Here is a 23,667-nt window from a genome sequence, read left to right as displayed (position 1 = left end):
GCCCGCCTCGGCCTCCCAAAGTGCTGGGATTACAAGCGTGAGCCACCGCGCCCGGCCTAGACTGTAAATTTCATAGGCATAGGATAAAACTTTCAGTACAACCCATAGTAGAAGGTAAAAGGCTGGAAAGAGAGATGTTTCTATAATGCCAGAAACACTTACTATAAAACAAACTGTAGGGCCTCCAGGATATACGAAGTGTGGGGCACCTACAGTAATCTCTTTGGCACTGCAAAGGGGCTCCTAATCTTTATTTCTCTTTTTAATTTTTTTTTTTTTTTTTTTGTGGAGTTGGGTTCTCTCTTTGGCGCCGGGGTGGGGGGAGTGAGCTGAGATCGCAGCTCACTGCAAGCTCTGCCTCCCGGGGTCACGCCATTCTCCTGCCTCAGCCTCCTGAGTAGCTGGGACCACAGGCACCCGCCACCACGCCCGGCTAATTTTTTGTATTTTTAATAGAGACCGGGTTTCACCGTGTTAGCCAGGATGGTCTTGATCTCCTGACCTCGTGATCCACCTGCCTCAGCCTCCCAAAGTGCTGGGATTACAGGCGTGAGCCACCGCGCCCAGCGCCTAATCTTTATTTTTTTTACCATAAGAAGAAAAGACTCTCCTTACCCTAAAGTCAACATGCAACTTGTGATCTCGGCAGATGGGACAGGGATTCCCAGCAACTTTATTCCGACGCTGCAGAGAGAAAAAACCGGCAGTTAAAGATGTTCAAACCTGTCAGAAAAAGTGCTGCTGTTACTGTTACTGGGGCCTCTACCCCTACTCCACATCCCACTCTCAGAAACTCACAATACATGTTTTCCGGGTCCGCTGTGGGGGTACACCACCCTTGTGGTTGCGGCGGTAGTCAGCCCAGACGGGGCGAGAACCATATCGCTCCTGGTATTCTGAAATGAAAGATCATACAAGTTATTCCTGGGCGGGAGTGTAGTGGATGGCTCTGTCCACTTATCTCAAATCCTATCTGACCCTCCCTTTCCCCATTTAGAGGTACCTTCTGATTCCAGATATTTCCAGGGCTCATCCTTATAAGGAGAAATGGGAACTGGGGACAAAGAATCTTCCTCAGAGGGAGCTTTGGTGCAAAGAGTCTGGAGGGGAACCTATAAAGGAGAAGAAAAAAAAATAAAAGAATGAGTTCAAGGAAAGGACTCAATTGTTTTGCTTATCACACTTTGGAAAGAGGGGGAATGCATACATACTGCATTAATGGAATATAACAGGAATACATATGTAAGTTAAATATTTTTGTTGGGTTTAAACTGACATAAATCAACAACCACTCTCCTTTTCTACAACTGGATCCTGAAAGAAAAGCTAAGTTAGGGGATCTATGGCTGAAAAACAATCTTATTTCAGAAGACAATTAAAAAGTCTAGTACAAGGCCGGGCACAGTGGCTCATGTCTGTAATTCCAGCACTTTGGGAGGCCGAGGTGGGCGGATCATGAAGTCAAGAGATCGAGACCATCCTGACCAACATGGTGAAACCTCATCTCTACTAAAAATACAAAAATTAGTTGGGTGTGGTGGCATGCGTCTGTAGTCCCAGCTACTTGGGAGGCTGAGGCAGGAGAATCGCTTGAACCCGGGAGGCGGAAGTTGCAGTGAGCCAAGATCGCACCACTACACTCCAGCCTGGCAAGAGAGTGAGACTCTGTGTAAAGAAAAAAGAAAAAAAAAAATCTAGTACATAAAAGGTATTGTTGTTTTTTGGAAATGAATTGACTCTGGTAGAAGAATAAAGTAAGAGGAAGGATATCTAGGTTCTTGGAACTAAGATGTGTGGTGGGGAGGGGATGCAAAAGACAGGTGAGTCTCCAAATCAATCCAATGAAGTCACTGAGTTGCCTATTTTCATAAAAGCTGAAGGTCAACATTCTACAGGGCAGAACAAACTTGAGTCCTAACGCTAGTTTTAAAGCTACCAAGGCTGTCATTAACTCTGTGTTGACCTCTGTCGCCACTCTTCAGTCCCATTTTAGGGAGTGGCAGCTGGGCAAGCCTTCCTATCTCACCGTGCCCCACCAAGAACCTCCAGAGAGGTGAGTACACAAGACTGGAGGGAAACCTCAATTCAAAGGACGGAGTTAAGCTCTCATAACTCCGGTAAGAAACTGATTTAATAAAGAGAGATGAGAAACTGTCCTCAGGTCGTAAGAACATATCCTGACCTTATTGGGAAATAGCAAGGTTGGTAGAAATTAGGATCCCTAATTTCCCCAACGACATTCCAGAGCAACACAGATTTAGACACCACCTGCATAGTTAAGAGCTGGTTGTGGCGCTCGCTTGGGGAGCACATATGTTATGCTAAAATTGCAACGATACAGAGATTAGCATGGCCCCTTAGTTATTTAAATAAGTTTTAAAAAGCTAATTATGCATGACCGAGGGTGGACGGGGGTCAATTCCATCACTTAGTTATTTTACTGAGATGGCATTTTGGAAAAAGAATGACACCTAACCCTGGCGCTTAGTCCTCGGCTCGGGATTAGAAAACGCGCGGGGTATGGGAGGGGGTTGCAGGAAGTACTGCCTAGACAGCTAAGACATAAACACGTCGGAAGGTCTCCACTCGTGGATTCCTGACAGTGGAGCAACAACCTAGAGAAGGTATAACCAACTTGAGGTTGTGCAAAATGTCCTTCGAAGAGTTACCTGAACTCTGTGAGTACCTCGGAAGAGAGAAAGCATAGGAAGCCGTCTCAGCAGGGTGTTTAACACGGACGCCGCCATCTTGACGTACGCCCAGCGCAGGAATGGACGGAAAGACAACTGCGCATGCTTCAGGCAACTGACTAGGGCAGGGCCAAGGACAAGTCCGCAGTGCGGAAGGCGGCCGCACGTTTGCGTCAGGACGGAAGCGTGAAAGGGGAAGCATGGGGGAGAAGCTAATTTCAACTGCGTCACAATCGAATTAGACCTCAAAATTGCATTTTTCCTTGGCCAGTCACTACGACTCTTAGATCACATTGTTAAAATTTGCCTTTTAAGCAATTTTGAAGGCGATTTTTGTCGGGATCCTCTCAGTGCGCATGCGCCCGTACGTTTCTACCAACCCTGGGTGAGAAATGTTCTCCAGGGCGGAAGTGGCGGAAGCAGAGGAAAGGGAGGTGCTAGGCTCTGCGGTCACGCGCACGCGACAGGGAGGCAGGAAGGAGGCGGAAGAGAGTGCCGGGGAAGGGGCGGAGCAAAGGTGAAATGAGAGTAGCCAATCAGTTGGCGAATTGTCATTTGGGTTGGCCAATGAGTTCACGCCTCGCCTATAATGTCTCGCGACAAGGGCGTTTCACCAGCACGTTTGGGCGCGTTGGGCGGCGTCCGGGTATAAAAGACTCCACCCGAGCGGGCGGCCGCCATTCTGGGGTTCGTTTAGAGGTAAGTTTGCCTACTTTGTCGTTTAGTGGATAAAATTTTGCGGAGAGCGTTGGATCTGGGAAGCGGGGTAGGGATGGGTTCATTTGAGAGCCACGGTTTAAATCGGCTGCGATCAGGATGGGACGCAGAGGTTTGGGGACAACAAAAGACGGCATTTCTGGGTGTTTTGAAGCAACCCGTACTGATTACATCTTTCTCCCTTGTGTTCCTTTTATCCCAGGTTTGAATTTTCTCGGAGAAAGACAGGCCGGCCACGAGGAAAACAGAAACAAGCCGCAGCAACATCTAAGCCCTTGAAAGGATCCTGAGAGGGGGGAAAGGGAAAACAGCAGCCACCAGCCCAACCACTTGTGTCTTCTGCCCCTTCCCACCTATCTTGCCCACCCCACCAGCCCACGCTGCTTGGGACTTGAAATCTGTGGCCGAAGGACCGTCACTACATAACTTCAAAAATAATCAACCACCCTCCCTTCCCAAACCACCCAAATTCACTCATCCAGCGTTTACTTTTTTGAATCCACTCAGAACTTTTTTCTGCGACCCCCCTCCCTAAATGGAGTTGGGTGGGGGGGGAAATGAATACTGAGTTGGCCTTTATTTTTTAAAAGACTTTTTGATCCAATGAGGCCCGCTAAATAATTGAGTTTTGGGTCCTGGTTGGTTGTTTTATTTTTTTTCCTCCAAAATTTTACCCCCTCCCCCCTGAGCCCGAGGTGCTGACGTCGCAAAAAAATTGGATAGTAAGTGTCGAATTTTCAAAAACCAGCCTTGCAACAAGAAATCAACGTTTCCCGTTGTGAAACCAAAAATAATGAGAGGAAGAAATGAGACCATAGAACAAATAGAGAACTGGAGAAGGACCAATCGGGTCACTTAATCTCCATTAAAAAGGGCCTGTGGGTCTAAGTCTTGTTCTCTGTCCCCTACCACCTATCTCTTTCCTGCCCTGCTGCAGGCAAAGAGAGGGTGGAGGGAGGGCCGGCAAGTGAGGATTTTGATGGTTAACCCTTGGTAATCCAGCCAATTTCCAGACTGCCAAAGCCATACGTGTTTATATAAGGAGGAATGGTTACCTTCCTCTGGTTAGCAGCAGTCTTCAAAAGGGTTAATGAGCTCACATACAAGAGATGGTGGATCTTGTGGCCCAGAAGTACCACTTCTTTGTGTGTGAGACAAGCAGGGTGCCTTTCAATTTGCCAGATTAATAAGCAATCTGTACATAAAGATTGCAGGGTAAGGAGATGGGCAGAGAGAAATAATAGCTCGCTATAACTTTTTAAATGACTGTTAAATCCTCTCAATTTTAATGTAATTTGCTTGGGGTATATTTGTGTGGTTAAAATAGGTGGCAATCTAGGAATAAAGATTGCAAGACACTTAGGACAAAATATAATCTTAGTGCCAGTACATACAAGATAATGGGGAGGTGAAGAATGTATAATTGTTGCAGATTGCATAGGTATTTAAAAGCAAAAGAGTAACATTTTAACTTGATATTTTTTGGTGGGGGAGGTACAGTTAAGTAGAGGGTGGAAAGGTTGGGAAATGTGGAATTTAGGAGTATAATTTTAAAAGCCATTTAGTGCAATTGAATGCTAGCTTTCTAAAAGATTTGTGTCGTTAAAAGGAATTTTTTTCTTCCCTGCTTCAATATGGCGACTTTTCCTTGTCCTTTTGTCTTCCAAGCGGCGTTGCAGGTTGTGTCTTGACCCATTTTTTTTTCCTGTCCTCCCACCTCAACCCTATTTGTTGAGAGGGGTCCAAGTCCTTCCTCCCCCTTTCCCTCTATAGGGAGGATGGGGGTGGTCGATGGTAGCCGGTTGAACCTCCGTTGCAAATTCAGTTCTTCCCTGCAGAAAATTGTTCTTTTTAATATTTTAATTACTTTAATTTTCACTACGCTCTTACTGATCAAAATAGGTCAAAGATTATCCACGATGAAGAACTGGCTTTTGTTTTTTGTTTTTTTTTTACTAAAAAGGTGTTTTATAATGTAACTGAAGCTACCGGCAGAGCCGGGTGGCTTTTTAAAGTTTAAGTCCTCTTTCTCCATTACAAAATGGCGTCCGTCCGTCTTTGTTGTTTTTCTCCCCCTTTTGCCATCCTGAGCTTAGGGCCGCCCTAGAAACTTGGTCAAGGGGGAGGAGCAGCCTTGAAAGGTGATGTAATCAGCTTGCTTCCTCCTTTCTCCACCCTCTTGAAGCTCCACCCCTGAGCAGATGCCTTTGCACTCCCTGTTCTCGTTGCTGCTAGGGAGAAGACATTTTCCTTATTTTCATTATGTAAAATATCTTAAAGGGATAGGAGCTTATAGGAATTAAGTATCAAGGTTGTCCATCTCCTTGGGTAGTTCTAGTTTTTATAGAACCAGTTTTTATTTTCACTTTCCTTCACTCATCACAACTGCTTGTAATTTTTCCCCACTTCAGCTGCCAGGGGTGAAAAAACAGGCAAACCTAAGACTGGGAAGCTTTGAGGATGTGTGTGAGCGTGTGTGTATGTATATATGTGTGTAGAGGGAGATGGGAAAGACACAAGGGCTTGTTAGAGTAACTTGGAGATAAACGGGCCTAATGACACTGAAGTGTGCCATTTCTGCTCAGGAACTAGTCTTTGGGCCTCCTGCATTTGGTCGCTTTGTGTAATGAGAATCGGGGGAAGGTGGGTACTTTTAGGACTTTCTTCTAAATCGCCCTCATTCCCGCCTCTCAGTTTGGGGTTAAACTCTGTATTCAGTGCTGTATCACGTTCTGCACTTGATTAGTTCCTGTACATTGGTACTAGGATAAGAAGTGAATCTTTAGGAAAGGAGGCGGCAGTTGTAAACTCAAGGCAGGGGGAATCAAGCTACGGTTTCTGGTAAGCAAAACTTTTCTGGTATTACATTTCACAACTTTCATTTTTTTTTTCCCAAAAAGCCACCTTTTTTGAATTTCTTTTTCCTTCCCTTCTAAAAGAAATTCCTTAAAAGCATTAATGAAAAAATGTCCTCTTCATTTTTCAACTCATGCAGTGCTGTGGCAGTTGGTGCATGTTCAGAAGCCATGCCCTATCTGAGGGTGGTATTGGGTGTCTGGTTCCTTTCTTTCCCCAACTTTTTCAAAGTCAAATCTTTATCAGACTCTCCATATAATTTTAATTTTTAAAAGTCCTGCACTGAAGCGTGGAGGTTCTAGGCAGAATTAGAAAGTATAACTGCCCTGTGGAGACTTGGGTGAGACTTAGGGCTAATTTCCTACTGGGTACAGATTCTCAAATTATTACTTAAGCTTCTGGATTGGATGGGAGGGACTCTTCCACATGTCTATTGACTACAAGTTTTTTTTGTTTTGTTTTTTTCTTTTAAGCAGTTTGCCATGTGCCTCTGCAGCATATCTTCCTTGGGAGCTGAACATTCTACCCACTGGGGTTCCTGATCTCTAGTGAGCCAGGGGATTAATAAAGAAGATCTTCCTTAACATGGGAGACGGGAAGCGAGGTCTACTAGGGGAACCACATCCATTCAGAGAATCTTGGAAAACCTGATCCTTGTAATTTGTGGCCAGAGTTCTAGTCTGGGGTCTTTTTCTATGAGTCGGGGTGGTGTATCATTTTGCATCTTTATTGAAAGGCAGATAAGCTTTTGAGGAGCTCATGTATCAGATTTGCAAAATGACTTTGAGGGGTAGGGGCTTACTACTTGGAAGAAAGCTATGACCTTGTGATGAATCACATGAGAGACATAATTCAGTCCACTATTGAGTCAAACTAGGAAATGCCTAAAACACTGAAGAAAGGAAGGGGGGGGAACATAAGGAGTAGGTACAAATCATTTTCATTTCCAGAAGTGCCTCTAAGGTAAATTTGGGACTTTTTTCTCCTTTTGTTAGAAGACAGTTATTTTTTAAAGAGCTCTGACTTGCACAGAATTTTTATCCTGAACCAATTCAGTCCTGTTTCATTGGTGATGGGTGTGGAATAACTTTAGCTATGCTGGATATTTTTTCACCCTATTTAATTGAATAACCCTCAAGTAAAATTCATTTTGAAGGCAGGAGTTGGTGTCACAGACGTTTATCTGGGGTAAAAATGGTAGAAAATTCCCCCGTGCCTTGTGCCAGTAGAGTATAGCTCTGCCTGAAACATTCTCCATAAGGAACGCATAGCTTAGGATGAGGTGGAGGTAGGACGGGGGGTTGCTACCTCACTCCCCACCTTCTGTATGTTCTGCAGTCAAGGAAATAGCAGCTCATTAAAAGAAGACGTAATCATGCCATGGATTATTTGTGGTCCAGAAAGCTTTCTTAAGCTTTCATTCTAGACTCCAGATCTTGAGTAGGTAATGTTACAACACTTAGTCACGGCCCCTGCCTTCCTTCATCAACTCAGTTTGCCTTCTCTGCTGTTGCCCTGTGCCCGGAATGTTGGACTTTACATTCCTTTCCACTTGAGTGCCTTGGAACTTGTTTGGTTTTTTTCCAAAATATACTGACTTCAAAGTAAGGAAACTAGGTTATAAGACACTTGGGGTCCTTAATTTTACAAAAGAACTGATCTGCCTGAAGGAAGGCCATCATGAGAAAACCCGCTTACATTTTATCAAGATTGGTGCTCATGAGACAAAATTTCACTTATATTTCCAAAATATAAGTAGTGGAAAATGAATAACACTAGTTTTGTTTTGTCTCTTAGCTTCCCTTTGACTATTAATGTCTTTTATTCTTGTTTATACATTCGGGAATAAAAAAGTCCCTGGATCTCATTCCCAGAAGAGGGCACTGGACAGAATTTAGCTTTGTACTCATTGGTCCATTTTTCTAAGACTGGCTCTTCTCTCGTCTCCCATCCTCTTAAGGAACACTTGAGCTCAGATGACAGTTTAGTGTCTGAAGGAAATAGGGGTAGTAGGTCTATTTACTGGCTTAGCTTGTAGTTGGATATGCAAAAGGGAATTCTCCAGGGTTATATATATTCAGCTCTGGGTTTGAATCAGTCAAGGGGAACTGGTTTGAAATGATGTTTAATTCAAGGCCTTTTGTCAAATTGCATATGTTTTGCTTTGGGAATCTAATGGTGGGTATGTGTGTGTGTGTATATATATATATAGAGAGAGAGAGAGTTTTAAAAATTTCTTAGTCTCTTGATTGCTTATGATATGTTGTTATTGGAACCCATACATTGCTTTTCCAGTCTCCAACAGATGTGATGTGTTTTATGTGTCCCTTTATCATATCTATAGTTTCTATAGATCACTTTATAGTATCTGACTACATGGGAAGTAGTCAGATACTTTATTTCTGTGTCTGTCTCTGTGTGTGTAAGAATCACCACACTTGAGTGGATTTGGTCCACGGATGTCTAATCTTTTCCAGTATTCTCCTTGAATGTTTTTTCTCTGACCTCAGGTTCCACTTGTACTTGTGGAGGTTCCAGGGCAGCAGCGACTTCTCAACATTTCTTGCCTCATGTCTCCCTCTGTTCAGCCCACAGGTTATGATCTCCAGAGCCAAGATTACATTTCTACCCTTCCTGGCTGCCTCCTCCCTGCTTCTGCTGCTGCTCGCCTAGGTTGTTAGGACCTACACATTTGGAAATTTACTGACGTTTTTGTTGGGAGGACTAAAAGGCTGAGATTGTTATGCTTATGTTTTTTCTTTTGTTTAAGAACAAATAGAACTAATTTGCATTATCTTACATGAAACCTGTGTTTTTTCCGGCAAAAAAATACTCACCTTTGTAAAATACTGATGTTTCTGCCCTTCTGCTGGGATTGTGTCTGTTACCTCTGTGCTAGATGTAGGATGAGGAAGGTTTTGTTCTTGCCTCTTCCTTGTTACCCAGTGTTGGCCTTATTGCCCAAAGGCAGATATTGCTGAAGTGGCTTTCTTTTTTGGTGGTTTTTTGTTTGTTTGTTTGTTTGTTTTTGAGGCAGGGTCTTACTCTGTCTCTCGGGCTGGAGTACAGTGGCACAATCACAGCTCATTGTAGCTTCAATATCCGTGGGCTCAAGCAGTCCTCCCGTTTTCCCACCTCAGCCTCACAGGTAGCTGGGACTACAGGTGCACACCATCACACTCAGCTTATGTTTTGTAGAGATGAGGTTTCGCCATGTTGCCGAGGCTGGTTTCAAACTCCTGTGCTCAAGGAATCTGCCCACCTTGGCCTCCCAAAGTGCTGGGATTACAGGCATGAGCCACTGCACCCGGCCTCTTTTTTGGTTCTTAGAAGCAAGTATTTAGAGCCAGTGTAGATAAAAATCCCAATCAGAACCATATTCATCCTAAATTACCTTTCTGGAACTTCAGTTCTGGCCTGTCCCTTCCATAAAAGGAGCTTAGCTTTTTAACTAATTCCTTTTCCAACCTGGTCTAAAACAGCTGCTTAAAAGGGAATTTTTCTAGCATTTGGCTTTATCTGTTCCATTCTTTAGGTTCCATGGTTTTCAGTTTTAGGCTTTCCTAGGGGATCTTGCACAGCATGATTTTTGAGGAGAGGACCAGATTCGCATCTTTGCTTTTGAAAGCACAAACCACTAGCTTCCTTTTAACTTGGAGACAGTAAAAAACTTGTGTAGTGTTTGGTTAATGAGTGACAGTCTATTCAAGGTCTAGGAGGACCTGCTTGATTTCCTTGCATCCATTTGTCTCAATTTCTGGCACCTACCCCCAGATCTCCTTAGGGAGGGATTCTATTTTCAAGTTTTGTTTTGTTCTCCATCATCTACCACTTCAGCTGATACATATCTTGCCATGTGTAGTGATATGACTCTTAATGGGCTAAGATAAAAAGGAATCAACTCTTATAAGACATTTAGCTCAAATACCCAAGATTGGCCCAATTTCTGTCAAGCTATAGGCTGTTTTTCAAGCCAAATTTATCAGCAACTAGGGAAGACAGGACTTAACAATAGGTATAAATGCCGTGGAGAGTTGAACATCTTGTTATGGGCACTGAATCTTAGCTCTAGTACAATCTAGTGAAGTTCAGCCATCCTAGGAAGGATGCTGCTGGGAGGGAGGGACAGTGTGCTGCCCTACTCCAATCGAATTGCTTTCCTGTTCAGTCACATATGCTCCCCATGCTTAACTTGCCAGGGCTATTTTCTTGGTAGTGGCAAGTGGTCTGTGTCGATTTTTCATATCTAAAAAATAGCGTAGTTGAATAGTCATCATACTTTGTCAAATATAGAGATGTGGTTTATTAGAGGGCCTACTCGGGTAGTCCTTGCCACCCATTTATTCTGTGGGTTTGTTTGTTTTGTCCTCTTACCATAGAAACCACCGTCATGGGTTCGGGTCCCATAGACCCCAAAGAACTTCTCAAGGGATTGGACAGCTTCCTTAACCGAGATGGGGAAGTCAAAAGTGTGGATGGGATTTCCAAAATCTTCAGGTAAGTCTTTACCCTTCTTTGGATTCACTGCGAGTAGAGAATATTGTGTGTTAAAATATGGCTGCAGTTGAGGCAGACTGAATGATCCTGGAAAGTAAAGGGAAAGACAGTCAGTGCAATAGGATTAAAATCTAACAATTTTAGGATAAGGGATAGGAAAAGATGATCACTTGTTTCTGACCATAATGGAAGCTGGAGATTTGGACGTCCACGGTCCCAAGGGAGTCATGCATTGGAATGAGAGCAGGGTAGCCTGGTAACAGAATTCTAGATTGTTTTGGTTCATGTTCCACCTACCCATAATATTATTTTCCTTCAAGGATTCTCAGGTTTTTCAGGGGAGAGTAAATAACTAAGCCAGTCTTGAACAGACTATTAGGGACAGTTGTGGAGGGCTAGCCTTATCACCTGGAGGCAGAATGGAATTCATCCTGTGTGTTACGGAGGCAGTGATGTTCTCCTCCCCAGGTCAGAGACTTCGGTGTCTCTGTTCTCCCATAAGTTTCCATGTCGCACTGGATCCATCCCATTCTCCTAGAGGTATATGTGACTCCCCTTCTCTGGAGCAAAGTCCCAAGTCATCAGGAATCTCTAGGCAGTTCACAGAGAGGTGCTTTTGCTAAGAGAAGAGATACTGGCTGCTTCATTTCTAACCCTAACTCATCTCCTGCAGTTTGATGAAGGAAGCACGAAAGATGGTGAGTCGATGCACTTACTTGAACATTCTCCTGCAGACCCGTTCACCAGAAATACTGATCAAGTAAGTGTGGATGCGGATGGTTAGAATGGGAAGGCGTAGCTAAAAGATGGGGCGGTGAGGCATGGGGTTCCTGGGTCATTGATGGGAGACTGGGATTGTAGGATGTGGTACTTTCAAAACCTAGAAAGGACGTTACTGATAGACTCTCCTACCTGCCTGCAGGTTTATTGACGTTGGCGGCTACAAACTTCTTAACAATTGGCTGACGTATTCAAAGACAACCAACAACATTCCCCTCCTCCAGCAAATTCTACTGACCCTGCAGCACCTACCACTCACTGTAGACCATCTCAAGCAGGTACCTTTAGTCTTTAAACCCTGATTCTTCCTTTTTTGGTTTAGTCTACCGGATGAAAAACTCACACTGACTGATGTGGCTGTAATCTTGGGCCTGTGAGGTAGAATGGCAGAAAAAAAAAAGAAATTTAGAATAAGAAGACTTGGTTTGAATTTATCTTCTTTAATAGGTGTGTGGCAGCTGGGCGCGGTGGCTCACGCCTGTAATCCCAGCACTTTGGGAGGCTGAGGCGGGCAGATCACGAGGTCAGGAGACCAAGACCATCCTGGCTAACACAGTGAAACCCCGTCTCCACTAAAAATACAAAAAAGTAGCCAGGCATGGTGGCATGTGCCTGTAGTCCCAGCTAATCAGGAGGCTGAGGCTGGAGAATCACTTGAACCCAGGAGATGGACGTTGCAGTGAGCCAAGATCGCACTGCTGCACTACAGCCTGGGCGACAGAGCGAGACTTTGTCTCAAAAAAAAAAGAATGTGTCAGCCAGGTGTGGTGGCTCACACCTGTAATCCCAACACTTTGGGATGCTGTGGTGGGTGGATTGCTTGAGCCCAGTAGTTCAAGACCAGCCTGGGCGAAAATGGTAAAACCCAGTCTCTACAAAAAATTTACCCAGATGTGGTGGTGCATGCCTGTAGTCTCAGTTATTTAGGAGGCTCAGGTTGGAGAATCATTTCAGCCTGGGAGGTCGAGGCTGCAGTGAGCCAAGATTGTGCCACTGCACTGTAGCCTGGGCAACAGAGTGAGACTCCATCTCAAAAAAAAAAAAAAAAAAAAAAGGGGGCGGGGATTGTAACTTTTGTCGTTTTTAGCTCTAAGTGGAATTATTTGCCTCCTGGCATTTACCTTTTCTACTGCTCCCATCTCTCATAGAACAACACAGCTAAACTGGTGAAGCAGCTGAGCAAGTCAAGTGAGGATGAAGGTAGGGTGCCACTCCTGCTCTCTCATGGGCTTTTCTCTATTCCTTCCACTTAATTATCTTAATATCTTTTCCCATCCTTGGATTGTCCCTTCACTTTTCTGTTTCTACCTCACCTTGCTTTTTTTTCTCCTTTTAAAGAGAAAGTTCCTCTAACCTGTACCCTCTTTCCTGTTCTCAATTCCAAAGTTGTTCATTTCTCTGTTGCTGAATATAAGGCGCCAATCAACTGGAAGCTGATTCCTAAAATTGCTTGTTATAAAACACATACACTTAAAATTCACTGTGGGAAATAGTATCATCCTAGCGTGTCTCATCTGTGAAAATCTTATTACTAAATGATAAATTATGAAATGAGTTTGTAAGTGGAAATGTTGGCCAGAAGAGAGGTGCCATAGATCAGAGATGTTATTTGCCAAGTACAAAAGGAAAGAGTTACAAAGTATTTTTTCATATATTTAGAAACAAATTTTATTCTTGTTTTCACATCTATAAAGGAAAATAAGTCTTCAGATTGTTGTAAAAATTAGGTGTGTTATGCATAAAGCAACTAATGTAGCTTTTTAAAAAAATGTCAGCTTTTGAGGAACTGGTGGATTTTGGTTACATGTATAAGTTCTTTAATGGTGATTTCTGAGATTTTGGTACACTCATCACCCAAGCAGTGTACACTGCACCCAATGTGTAGTCTTTTACTAATGTAGATTTTAACCACATATTCTGAAATAAATATTAGGTCTTTTTACTCCAGAGTGGTGTGATGACATCAGAGTTGAAAGTTATCTGAGTAGAACACAACTCTAATTCATTGTTCCATTTTTGAAGAGTTTGGTTTTTAAGCATATCTCATGTTCTTCTTAAAACTTTGGGTTACTTTCTCCATTACATAGATTTTCACAGTATTTTCTCAAACCTCCCATTTTCTGTTCCTGGAAGAATGATATTGTACATTATTTAGGCATTTCCCCTTTCTCTCACCTGCAGAGCTCCGGAAATTGGCCTCAGTCCTTGTCAGCGATTGGATGGCTGTCATCCGCTCTCAGAGCAGTACCCAGCCCGCTGGTAAGCTCCTTAGTCCTTTATCCTTCGTATTTATTTCTTTCCTGCTGGGATGTGGCCTTTAGGTGCTCCCAGTCTGCTTTACCTCTGACAATGTTTATCTAAATAAAATCCTTTTCTGCTTTTTTTCACAACAGAGAAAGATAAGAAGAAACGTAAAGATGAGGGAAAAAGTCGAACTACCCTTCCTGAGCGACCTTTGACAGAGGTGAAGGCTGAGACCCGGGCTGAGGAGGCCCCAGAGAAGAAGAGGGAGAAGCCCAAGTCTCTTCGCACCACAGCACCCAGTCATGCCAAGTTCCGTTCCACTGGTGAGACTGGCGGCTTGGCCTCTGGAGGGTTCGTGGGCATGTGCACACCCAGAGCCTTATGGGGGAATCATTTGATGTGTGATATGTTAATCGTAAGGAAGAGGGAAGACTAGTGGAGGAAGCTTTGGTTTTACAGGGCTAGAAGAACATTTGTGGGTGAGAACGGGAGGAAAATTCAGGGGTCTGGGGGTTTGAGTTCAGCTGCCCACACCACGCTTCTTTCCCCAGGACTAGAGCTGGAGACACCATCCTTGGTGCCTGTGAAGAAGAACGCCAGCACAGTGGTGGTTTCTGACAAGTACAACCTTAAACCCATCCCCCTCAAACGTCAGAGGTATGGACCATATTCTCAGGTTCTGAATGGGGTGGATCTGTGGACACAAGGGAGCAAGAGGGGGTGAGTCAGAGATGTTAATGACAGTTCCTCTTCTGACAGCAACGTAGCTGCTCCAGGAGATGCTACTCCTCCTGCAGAGAAGAAATACAAGCCACTTAACACAACACCTAATGCCACCAAAGAGATCAAAGTGAAGATCATCCCGCCACAACGTGAGTCTAAAGTGGGGAGATGTACTTTGAAATAGGAGCAAACTCTTTTTTTTTTTTTTTTTTTTTTTTAGACAGAGTCTCGCTTTGTCGCCCAGGCTAGAGTGCAGTGGCACAATCTTGGCTCACTGCAAGCTTCGCCTCCCGAGTTCATGCCATTCTCCAGCCTCAGCCTCCCGAGTAGCTGGGACTACAGCCACCTGCCACCACATCCAGCTATTTTTTTGTATTTTTAGTAGAGACGGGGTTTCACCGTGTTAGCCAGGATGGTCTTGATCTCCTGACCTCGTGATCCACCTGCCTCGGCCTCCCAAAGTGCTGAGATTACAGGTGTGGGCCACCGTGCTCGGCCAGGAGCAAACTTACGGGAACGAATGTCCCTGGGAACAGAAGTTTTTTTCCCTTTTCTTTTATTATTTCCCTCCATTTTCTTTTGATTTCTTGGTATCCCTTACTTTTTGTACCTCTGGAACTCCCATTTCAGGGGTCACTTAGGAGTAATTTTAGAGATAAGATAGGGAGGTGTGCCATTCTGTGACTGGTCAGGGGCACCTGGTAAGGTGATCTGTCGTGTTCACAGGGGATCACTTCGTCAGTTACCTGAGCTATAATTCACATCCAGAGCTATGGCTTGCCTGCTGCAAGAAACCTAGAATAACAAGAATATCCTGTATGAATCCTCCTGCATGTGCTTCCTGGTCCTCTTGAGCTTACCGTGTCCTGAGTTGAGGCAGGGTCTTCACTGTTTCATTTTGTGCCTGGACTGTGTTTGCAGGTGTAGGATTATGAAGGAGGTCTGATGATGCCATTTGATGCTCTTTCTTTTTGTAGCTATGGAGGGCCTGGGCTTTCTGGATGCTCTCAATTCAGCCCCTGTTCCAGGCATCAAAATTAAGAAGAAGAAAAAAGTACTGTCACCTACAGCTGCCAAGGTATGGGCTCCCAAAAGTAGGTTTCAGTGACAGAGTATAAAAGGTAAAGTAGAAGAAAGGGCACAGCAGCTAGGAGTTGTCGGAGTGGACAACAAGAGGCGTTTGCCTTTGGATATAGACTGGTGCAGGTGAGACCAATGTGGACAGAGTCTTCCTTTATATAGGAGCTGTTGGGAGACTGTGCCTGGGACCCTGGACTAATTGCCTTGCCCTTGGCTTTCCAGTCAGTTCATTAACTTCCTTTTCTTTCACAATAGCCAAGCCCCTTTGAAGGGAAAACGAGCACAGAACCAAGCACAGCCAAACCTTCTTCCCCAGAACCAGCACCACCTTCTGAGGCAATGGACACAGACCGTCCAGGCACCCCGGTTCCCCCTGTTGAAGTCCCGGAGCTCATGGATACAGGTAATCTAGAAACTGGTTCAGTTTGGGGGGTTCTCTGAAAGGAGGGATCTGGGTGTGAAACCTCTTCTGCTTCCAGCCTCTTTGGAGCCAGGAGCTCTGGATGCCAAGCCAGTGGAGAGTCCTGGAGATCCTAACCAACTGACCCGCAAAGGCAGGAAGAGGAAAAGTGTGACATGGCCTGAGGAAGGCAAACTGAGAGAATATTTCTATTTTGAATTGGATGAAACTGAACGAGGTAAGAGGTCATTTCCTATGTAATAGGTGTGTTTAAGGGATTTTAAAAGGACTTGGTTGTGCTTACTGCCCTCTTGCTTTTCTTCCCCTGCCGATAGTAAATGTGAATAAGATCAAGGACTTTGGCGAGGCAGCTAAGCGAGAGATACTGTCAGACCGACATGCGTTTGAGACAGCGCGGCGTCTGAGCCATGATAACATGGAGGAGAAGGTGCCCTGGGTGTGCCCCCGGCCCCTGGTTCTGCCCTCACCTCTTGTCACCCCTGGAAGCAATAGTCAGGAGCGATATATCCAGGCTGAGCGGGAGAAGGGAATTCTTCAGGAGCTCTTCCTGAACAAGGAGAGGTGAGCAGAGTGGGGTTCGTGCCCTGGGATGTGGAGTGCTTGGACACTCCTGAGGGGAACATGAGCTGGGGTAATTAAGGGGTGGAGGTTAGAAATTACTTTCAGGGCCTGAATTAATAACTTGACTATCGTTCATTTTTTCTCTCACCTGTGCTGTTCCTGATAGTCCTCATGAGCCTGATCCTGAGCCCTACGAGCCCATACCCCCTAAACTCATCCCCCTAGATGAGGTAAGTCAATGTTATGTGATGATGGAAGTTGTGGTGGTCATTGAATTCAGTGCATCTTTCATGTGAGAATGTCTCTGTTCTGTCAGTCCTGATTTTTTTTGTTCTTCTTTCAGGAGTGTTCCATGGATGAGACTCCATATGTTGAGACCCTGGAACCTGGGGGGTCAGGTGGCTCACCTGACGGGGCAGGAGGCTCCAAGTTGCCTCCAGTTCTGGCCAATCTTATGGGAAGCATGGGTGCTGGAAAGGGCCCCCAAGGCCCTGGAGGAGGAGGCATTAATGTCCAGGAGATCCTCACCTCCATCATGGTATGTGCCCTCCTTCCCCTTTTCCACCTTCTGTGGAGCCTCCTTAAGCACTCTCTCCTCACTGTCTCCCATTCGCCTTACCCCAGTTCTCCACATCTACCCAGTTACCCCTAATCTTTGGCTCTCCCTTTCACCATGGTTGTTACCCTGTCTGTTGACCTTGCCTTCTTACATCCTCACAGGGTAGCCCAAACAGTCATCCTTCAGAGGAACTACTGAAACAACCAGACTATTCGGACAAGATCAAGCAGATGCTGGGTAATCTTCAGGGCCAGCCCCAGGGGACTGGGGGAGGAAGCCTGCAGTGTAGTTGGGGGATGCAGGGTTTCACAGAGGCAGAAGAGTACAGGGCTGTGGCCACTAGGCAAGAAATGGGAGGGGAAGACTGGACAAAGGGAGCATTGCTCTGCCAGGTTGGTTTGAGAGGGTCAGTTGGGTGCACCTAAATGGGAGGTCATGCCAGTCTTCTAGAGTGCTCATGCTGTGTTACTCTTGTTTTCATTAACAGTGCCACATGGACTTCTAGGCCCTGGCCCAATAGCCAATGGTTTTCCACCAGGGGGTCCTGGGGGCCCCAAGGGCATGCAGCACTTTCCCCCTGGACCTGGGGGACCTATGCCAGGTAGGTAGTGAGTAAAAGGTTGGAATGGGCTTATCTGCTTAATTTCAGTCTGATAATAGTATAGGATTGACTGGAAGGTGGGAGGTGGTGGTTTAGGTTGGGAGATGGCAGTTCCTGGTAGCTGATACTGTCTTTTTTTCTCCCCTTATAGGTCCCCATGGAGGCCCTGGTGGGCCAGTGGGTCCACGTCTTCTGGGTCCTCCACCCCCTCCCCGGGGGGGTGATCCCTTCTGGGATGGCCCGGGCGACCCTATGCGGGGTGGCCCAATGCGGGGGGGTCCAGGACCAGGTCCCGGACCATACCATAGAGGCCGAGGTGGCCGAGGAGGAAACGAACCTCCTCCTCCTCCTCCTCCATTCCGAGGCGCCCGAGGAGGTCGCTCTGGAGGAGGACCCCCAAATGGACGAGGGGGCCCTGGTGGGGGCATGGTTGGAGGTGGTGGGCATCGTCCCCATGAAGGCCCTGGTGGGGGCATGGGCAACAGCAGTGGACATCGTCCTCACGAAGGCCCTGGCGGTGGCATGGGTGGGGGTGGAGGACATCGTCCCCACGAAGGCCCTGGCGGTGGCATCAGTGGTGGCAGTGGCCATCGTCCCCATGAAGGCCCTGGTGGAGGAATGGGTGCTGGTGGTGGACATCGCCCCCACGAAGGCCCTGGTGGAAGCATGGGTGGAAGTGGTGGACATCGTCCCCATGAAGGCCCTGGACACGGGGGGCCCCATGGCCACCGGCCTCATGATGTCCCTGGTCACCGAGGCCATGACCATCGAGGGCCACCTCCTCATGAGCACCGTGGCCATGATGGTCCTGGCCACGGGGGAGGGGGTCACCGAGGGCACGATGGAGGCCACAGCCATGGAGGAGGTGAGGATGCTCCCTGTCCCCCATATGCCTTTTGGTGTCCCATACAAGCTTTTGGGGAGTGGGTGAGAGTCACTACTGTTGGTAGCTAGGCAGAACGTGAGGTACCTGTCTCTTTCATATCCTAGTATGCATAGCAGTTCCTACTCTATGTCCTTCCCCCAAATCCCTAAGACTGTCTCTGAAGGAGTTCTCAGGATGCCATGGACAAGGGGTGGTGAGGGTGGCATTGCCCTCAGCTGTTTCCTGTCTTAACTGTTTTGCCATCATTCCCACAGACATGTCAAACCGCCCTGTCTGCCGACATTTCATGATGAAGGGCAATTGCCGCTATGAGAACAACTGTGCCTTCTACCACCCGGGTGTCAATGGGCCCCCCCTGCCCTAGGGACCATTTTCCTGCCCCGTTCACACAACCCCTGTGGACTGCAGCCTCGCTCCTTCCACCCTGTTATGGCTTCTGTGAGGCCCATTTTCCCTTGTCCCCAGCTGATGAGGAGCCGGCCCCCTCAGTTCCCACTTGCTTGGGTTCCTGGGGCTTTTCTGATCACTGGTGCGCATTGATGTACATATTTTCCTCCAGTCTGGGGAGGAGAGAGACTGGAAACGTTCCTGGACTGCTGAAGAGGAGACCCAGTTGGCTTCACTTTTTGAGAAGATTCGCCCTGTACCCCAAACCCCTTTCCAGTATTACCCTTAATGCTTGAGAACCTAAAGCTGGTTATCCTGGAGAACACCCCTACCCTTCTATTGCGGGTCCCCACATGCGCACAGAACTCTGACACAGGATCAGCTGCACTTAAGAAATCATCCCCGCTAAGTTCATTATTCCTCATGGGGTGGGGAGATGGTGAAGGGGTATTGTATATCCCACTGCACTGAGAGGGCTCAATCAGCTGGATTTGAGTTCTGGAACACACATCATCCCCACTCCTCCCCCAGCGTGGGCTTTCTATTCTTAGTCCTTTCTCAAGTGGGACCTTGAATGTTCTGTGAACACCCAGTCTGCATCCTGGGTCTGCTAGGTTCGATGATGGCGAACTCATATGCATCTGGTGCAAGTTTTAGCTGGCAGAGGTGAGACCAGTGGTGCTGGTCTACCTTTGCCAACTACAGCCAGTCTGGAGACTTGAGAAAAACTTCAGTGAGACCAGCTTCTTATCAACTTGGGCCCGGCATGCTGGGCCTGAAAGTCACACTACATGCACTGCCTTTGGGAGTCAGCTCACTCCCTGCTCCCACCTGGAACCTTGCCAGCGTGAAGGAGGCTTCCAGCTACTTCACCCTGTCAACCACCTCTGAATCCCCACCAGGTGCCTTCCTGGGTGGATTCAACAGGATGATTTTGCCCTTTCCCAGTTCTCTCCTTCACCTTGGCATCAGTTGTTTTCTATGAAAACAGTGGATTGGTTGGGTTTTGTGCAGGGTCTTGGGTTAGAGCCAAAATGGATTTGAGGATGAGTATTTTTTTTTTTGGTTTTGTATATTTTGTACATTAATAATAAACAGTGGAAAGAGAAGCAGCTTATTTAACCCCTGGTGTGTTTGGACTTTTTTGAGACGGAGTCTCACTCCGTTGCCTGGGCTGGAGTGCAGTGGTGTGGTCTCGGCTCACTGCAATCTCTGCCTCCTGGGTTCAAGGGATTCTCCTGCCTCAGTCTTCTGAGTAGCTGGGATTACAGGCACCTGCCACCATGCCTGGCTAATTTATTTTTTATTTTTAGTAGAGACTTGGTTTCACCATGTTGGCCAGGCTGGTCTCAAACTCCTGACCTCATGATCCGCCCGCCACGGCCTCCCAAAGCGCTGGGATTACAGGCATGAGCCACTGCGCACGGCCTGGACTGTTTTTGTTTTTTAAAAAGCCATTACCACCTGTGTTAGATACATTAGTACAAATCTGTGGAATCTGATTTTTATTCCTCTGGAGCTAATGCTTGATCTAATAGTTGCTACTAAGTACTGGTGAAAAAATATTTCAAAAAGTACATAAAACACTCTAGGATACAGAGAAGATCTCGGCCACAGGGCTCTTTCCTGGTTTTCATCTTTCTGAGTCTTCCTTAACATGCCTCGTGTGTGTTCCTACAATAGTCCTATCCTGGCTATCGTGCCCTCTAGGATGTGTTCTTGGTCATCTTAACCACTTTCTACAGATAAGGGAGGAAATCCTGAGGATGCTAGAGTCAGATAAAGGCCATTGTCCCAACTCTACCTCTCTACAGCCTGGGTGACCTTAGCCATGTTAGTGTTGGGTATCAGTGGCTCATGTCTGTAATCCCAGCACTTTTGGGAGGCCAAGGTGGGAAGACTACTTGAGCCCAGGAGTTTGAGACCAGCCTGAGTAACATAGGGAGACCAGGTCTGTACAAAAAATACAAAAATTAGGCATGGTGGCACATGCCTTTAGTTCCAGCTACCTGGGAGGCTGAGGCGAGAGGATCACTTGAGCCTGGGAGTTCAAACTCACAGCTATGATTGTACCACTGCAATCCAGCCTGAGCAACAGAGCAAGACCCTGTCTCAAAAAAAAAAAAAAAAAAAAGGCCCGGAGATAGTGGCTCATGCCTGTAATCCCATCACTTTGGGAAGGCGAGGTGGGTGGATCACCTGACGTCAGGAGTTTGAGACCAGCCTGGCCAACATGATAAAACCCCATCTCTACTAAAAATACAAACATTAGCTGGGTGCCTGTAACCCAGCTACTCGGGAGGCTGAGGCGGGAGAATCCCTTGAACCCAGGAGGTGCAGGTTGCAGTGAGCCGAGATCATGCCACTGCACTCCAGCCTGAGTGACAGAGCAAAATTCCGTCACAAAAAAACAAAGGGTAAGTATAGACTGCTCTTCCCAAAGTGGCTCTGGCCAGGCATGGTGGCTCATGCTAGTAATCCCAGCACTTTGGGAGGCCAACATGGGAGGATCACTTGAACCCAGGAGTTCAAAACTACCCTAAGCAACATAGGGAAACTCCATTTCCCCGCCCGACCTCCACTCTTCTTAAACCAGAAATTAAAGCTGGGCACAGTGGCTCACGCCTGTAATCCCAGCACCTTGGGAGGCCGAGGCGGTTGGATCACCTGAGGTCAGAAGTTTGAGACCAGCCTGGCCAACATGAAGAAACCCCATCTCTACTAAAAATACAAAAATTAGCTGGGTGTGGTGACTGGCGCCTGTTATCCCAGCTACTCGGAAGGCAGGAGAATCACTAGAACCCAGGAGGCAGAGGTTGCAGACTGCGCCACTGCACTCCAGCCTGGGCAACAAGAGTGAAACTCCATCTAAAAAAAAAAAAAACAAAGGATATATCACTCTTGGCGGGGGGGTGTGTGTGGCAGATATGGGGCAGTTGAAGATATTAACATGTTTAACGTGGGTTGAGAACGGCGGTTTTCAAGTCTGTTAGCATTCATCAGGATCATCTGAAGAGCTTATTAGAAAACAAATTTGGTACACAATATTAGCCGGGCGAGGTGGTGGGCGCCTGTAGTCCCAGCTACGCGGGAGGCGGAGGCAGGAGAATGGCGTGAACCCCGGGGGGGCGGAGCCTGCAGTGAGCCGAGATCGCGCCACTGCACTCCAGCCTGGGTGAAAGAGCGAGACTCCGTCTCAAAAAAACAAACAAACAAATTTGGGGCCAGGTGCAGTGGCTCACACCTGTAATCCCAGCACTTTGGGAGGCCGAGGCGGGTGGATCAGGAGGGCAGGAGTTTGAGACCAGCCTGACCAACATGGAGAAACCCCGTCTCTACTAAAAATACAAAAATTAGCCGAGTGTGGTGGCGCGTGCCTGTAATCCCAGCTACTCGGGAGGCCGAGGCAGGAGAATTGCTTGAACCCGGGAGGTGGACGTCGTGGTGAGCCGAGATCGCACCATTGCACTCCAATCTGGGTAACAAGAGCGAAACTTGGTCTCAAAAAAAAAGAAAAGAAAAGAAAACAAATTTGGGTTGGATGCAGTGGCTTATGCCTGTAATCCCAGCACTTTGAGAGGCCAAGGCGGGTGGATCAACTGAGGTGAGGAGTTTGTGACCAGCCTGGCCAACATGGTGAAATCCCATCTCTACTAAAAATACAAAAATTAGTCAGGAATGGTGCCTCACACCCGTAATCCCAGCTACTTGGGAGACTGAAGCAGGAGAATCACTTGAACCCGGGGAAGCGGAGGTTGCAGTGAGCCGAGATCACACCACTGCACTTCAGCTTGGGTGACAGGGCGAGACTCCATCTCCATCTCAAAATTAAAACAAAACAAAACAAAACAAAACAAAACAAAAAAACCCAGACAAATTGGGGGTAGTGTCCAGCAAAATTCTGATTTAGTAGGTCAGGATGGATCCCGAGATAGGCATTTTTTTTTTTTGAGGCGGAGTCTCGCTCTGTCGCCCAGGCTGGAGTGCAGTGGCGCAACGAGATAGGCATTTCTAACAAATTCCCAGTTGCTGACGCTGCTACACTGCCCTGGAACACGTGTCTCAGCTGTATTTCCAGCATTGGCCACATGAGGGGGCAACAATGTTTTATTAGTATCTCAAAGGCCTCACTGCATTTAGGCCCAAAGTGGGTAGTTTCACCTTCCCCTTGCCCAGGCTTGGTATGTGTGTGGGAGGGGTGTTCGGGTCAGTCTGTTGTTGCTGTGTGCACTGGGAGAAGACCTGAGAAGACAATCTAAGGACCAGGCTAGGGCGTGAAATACCAAAGAAGTATACAGCTCAAGTGAAAAAACCCAAACATGTCACAACCTAGTGGTCACAACTTTGTGTCTCTTTCTTTCTGGTTCCATTTCCTGCCTGCTTCTCACCTTTCTTCTATCTCCTGCAACAAGCCACAAGAACCTTTAAAGAGAGCTTAAAGTTTTTACTGTATTTTAGGAATGAGCTCGGCCAAGCGTGGTGGCTCACACCTGTAATCCCAGCACTTTGGGAGGCCGAGGCGGGCAAATCCCAAGGTCAGGAGATGGAGACCATCCTAGCCAACATAGTGAAACCCCGTCTCTATTAAAAATACAAAAATTGCCGGGCGCTGTGGCTCACGCCTGTGATCCCAGCACTTTGGGAGGCCAAGGCGGGCAGATCACA

The 23,667-nt window shown here is 46.7% G+C and overlaps 2 protein-coding genes across 2 annotated transcripts in view; one reads left to right on the top strand and one right to left on the bottom strand.

Moving 5' to 3' along the window:
- MRPS18B (mitochondrial ribosomal protein S18B) overlaps positions 1–3,024 on the bottom strand; it is a 9,026-nt gene extending 6,002 nt beyond the window's left edge. The window contains exons 1-4 of the mRNA XM_032140939.2: positions 2,670–3,024; positions 1,004–1,112; positions 799–896; positions 616–684 (exon numbers count right to left, since the gene is read on the bottom strand). Of these exons, the coding sequence (XP_031996830.1) occupies positions 616–684; positions 799–896; positions 1,004–1,112; positions 2,670–2,747 (354 nt within the window). The 5' untranslated portion in view covers positions 2,748–3,024. The remainder of the gene's footprint in view (positions 1–615; positions 685–798; positions 897–1,003; positions 1,113–2,669) is intronic.
- A 226-nt stretch (positions 3,025–3,250) lies between these two features.
- PPP1R10 (protein phosphatase 1 regulatory subunit 10) lies at positions 3,251–20,124 on the top strand. Its single transcript, XM_032140935.2, has 20 exons — positions 3,251–3,389; positions 3,610–4,129; positions 10,643–10,760; positions 11,434–11,520; positions 11,683–11,818; positions 12,689–12,740; positions 13,722–13,799; positions 13,934–14,107; positions 14,336–14,441; positions 14,544–14,656; positions 15,485–15,585; positions 15,843–15,990; positions 16,067–16,225; positions 16,323–16,569; positions 16,736–16,799; positions 16,913–17,107; positions 17,290–17,365; positions 17,616–17,729; positions 17,881–18,594; positions 18,870–20,124. The coding sequence occupies exons 3-20, from the start codon at positions 10,654–10,656 to the stop codon at positions 18,977–18,979; spliced, it is 2,781 nt and encodes a 926-aa protein (XP_031996826.1). The 5' UTR covers positions 3,251–3,389; positions 3,610–4,129; positions 10,643–10,653; the 3' UTR covers positions 18,980–20,124.
- The last annotated feature ends 3,543 nt before the right edge of the window (positions 20,125–23,667 follow it).

Source organism: Hylobates moloch, unplaced genomic scaffold (genome assembly GCF_009828535.3).
Source record: "Hylobates moloch isolate HMO894 unplaced genomic scaffold, HMol_V3 SCAFFOLD_20, whole genome shotgun sequence".
Classification (NCBI taxonomy): Eukaryota; Metazoa; Chordata; class Mammalia; order Primates; family Hylobatidae; genus Hylobates; species Hylobates moloch.
Note: the sequence above shows the minus strand (reverse complement) of the source record. Positions and strands in the feature narration are given on the sequence as shown.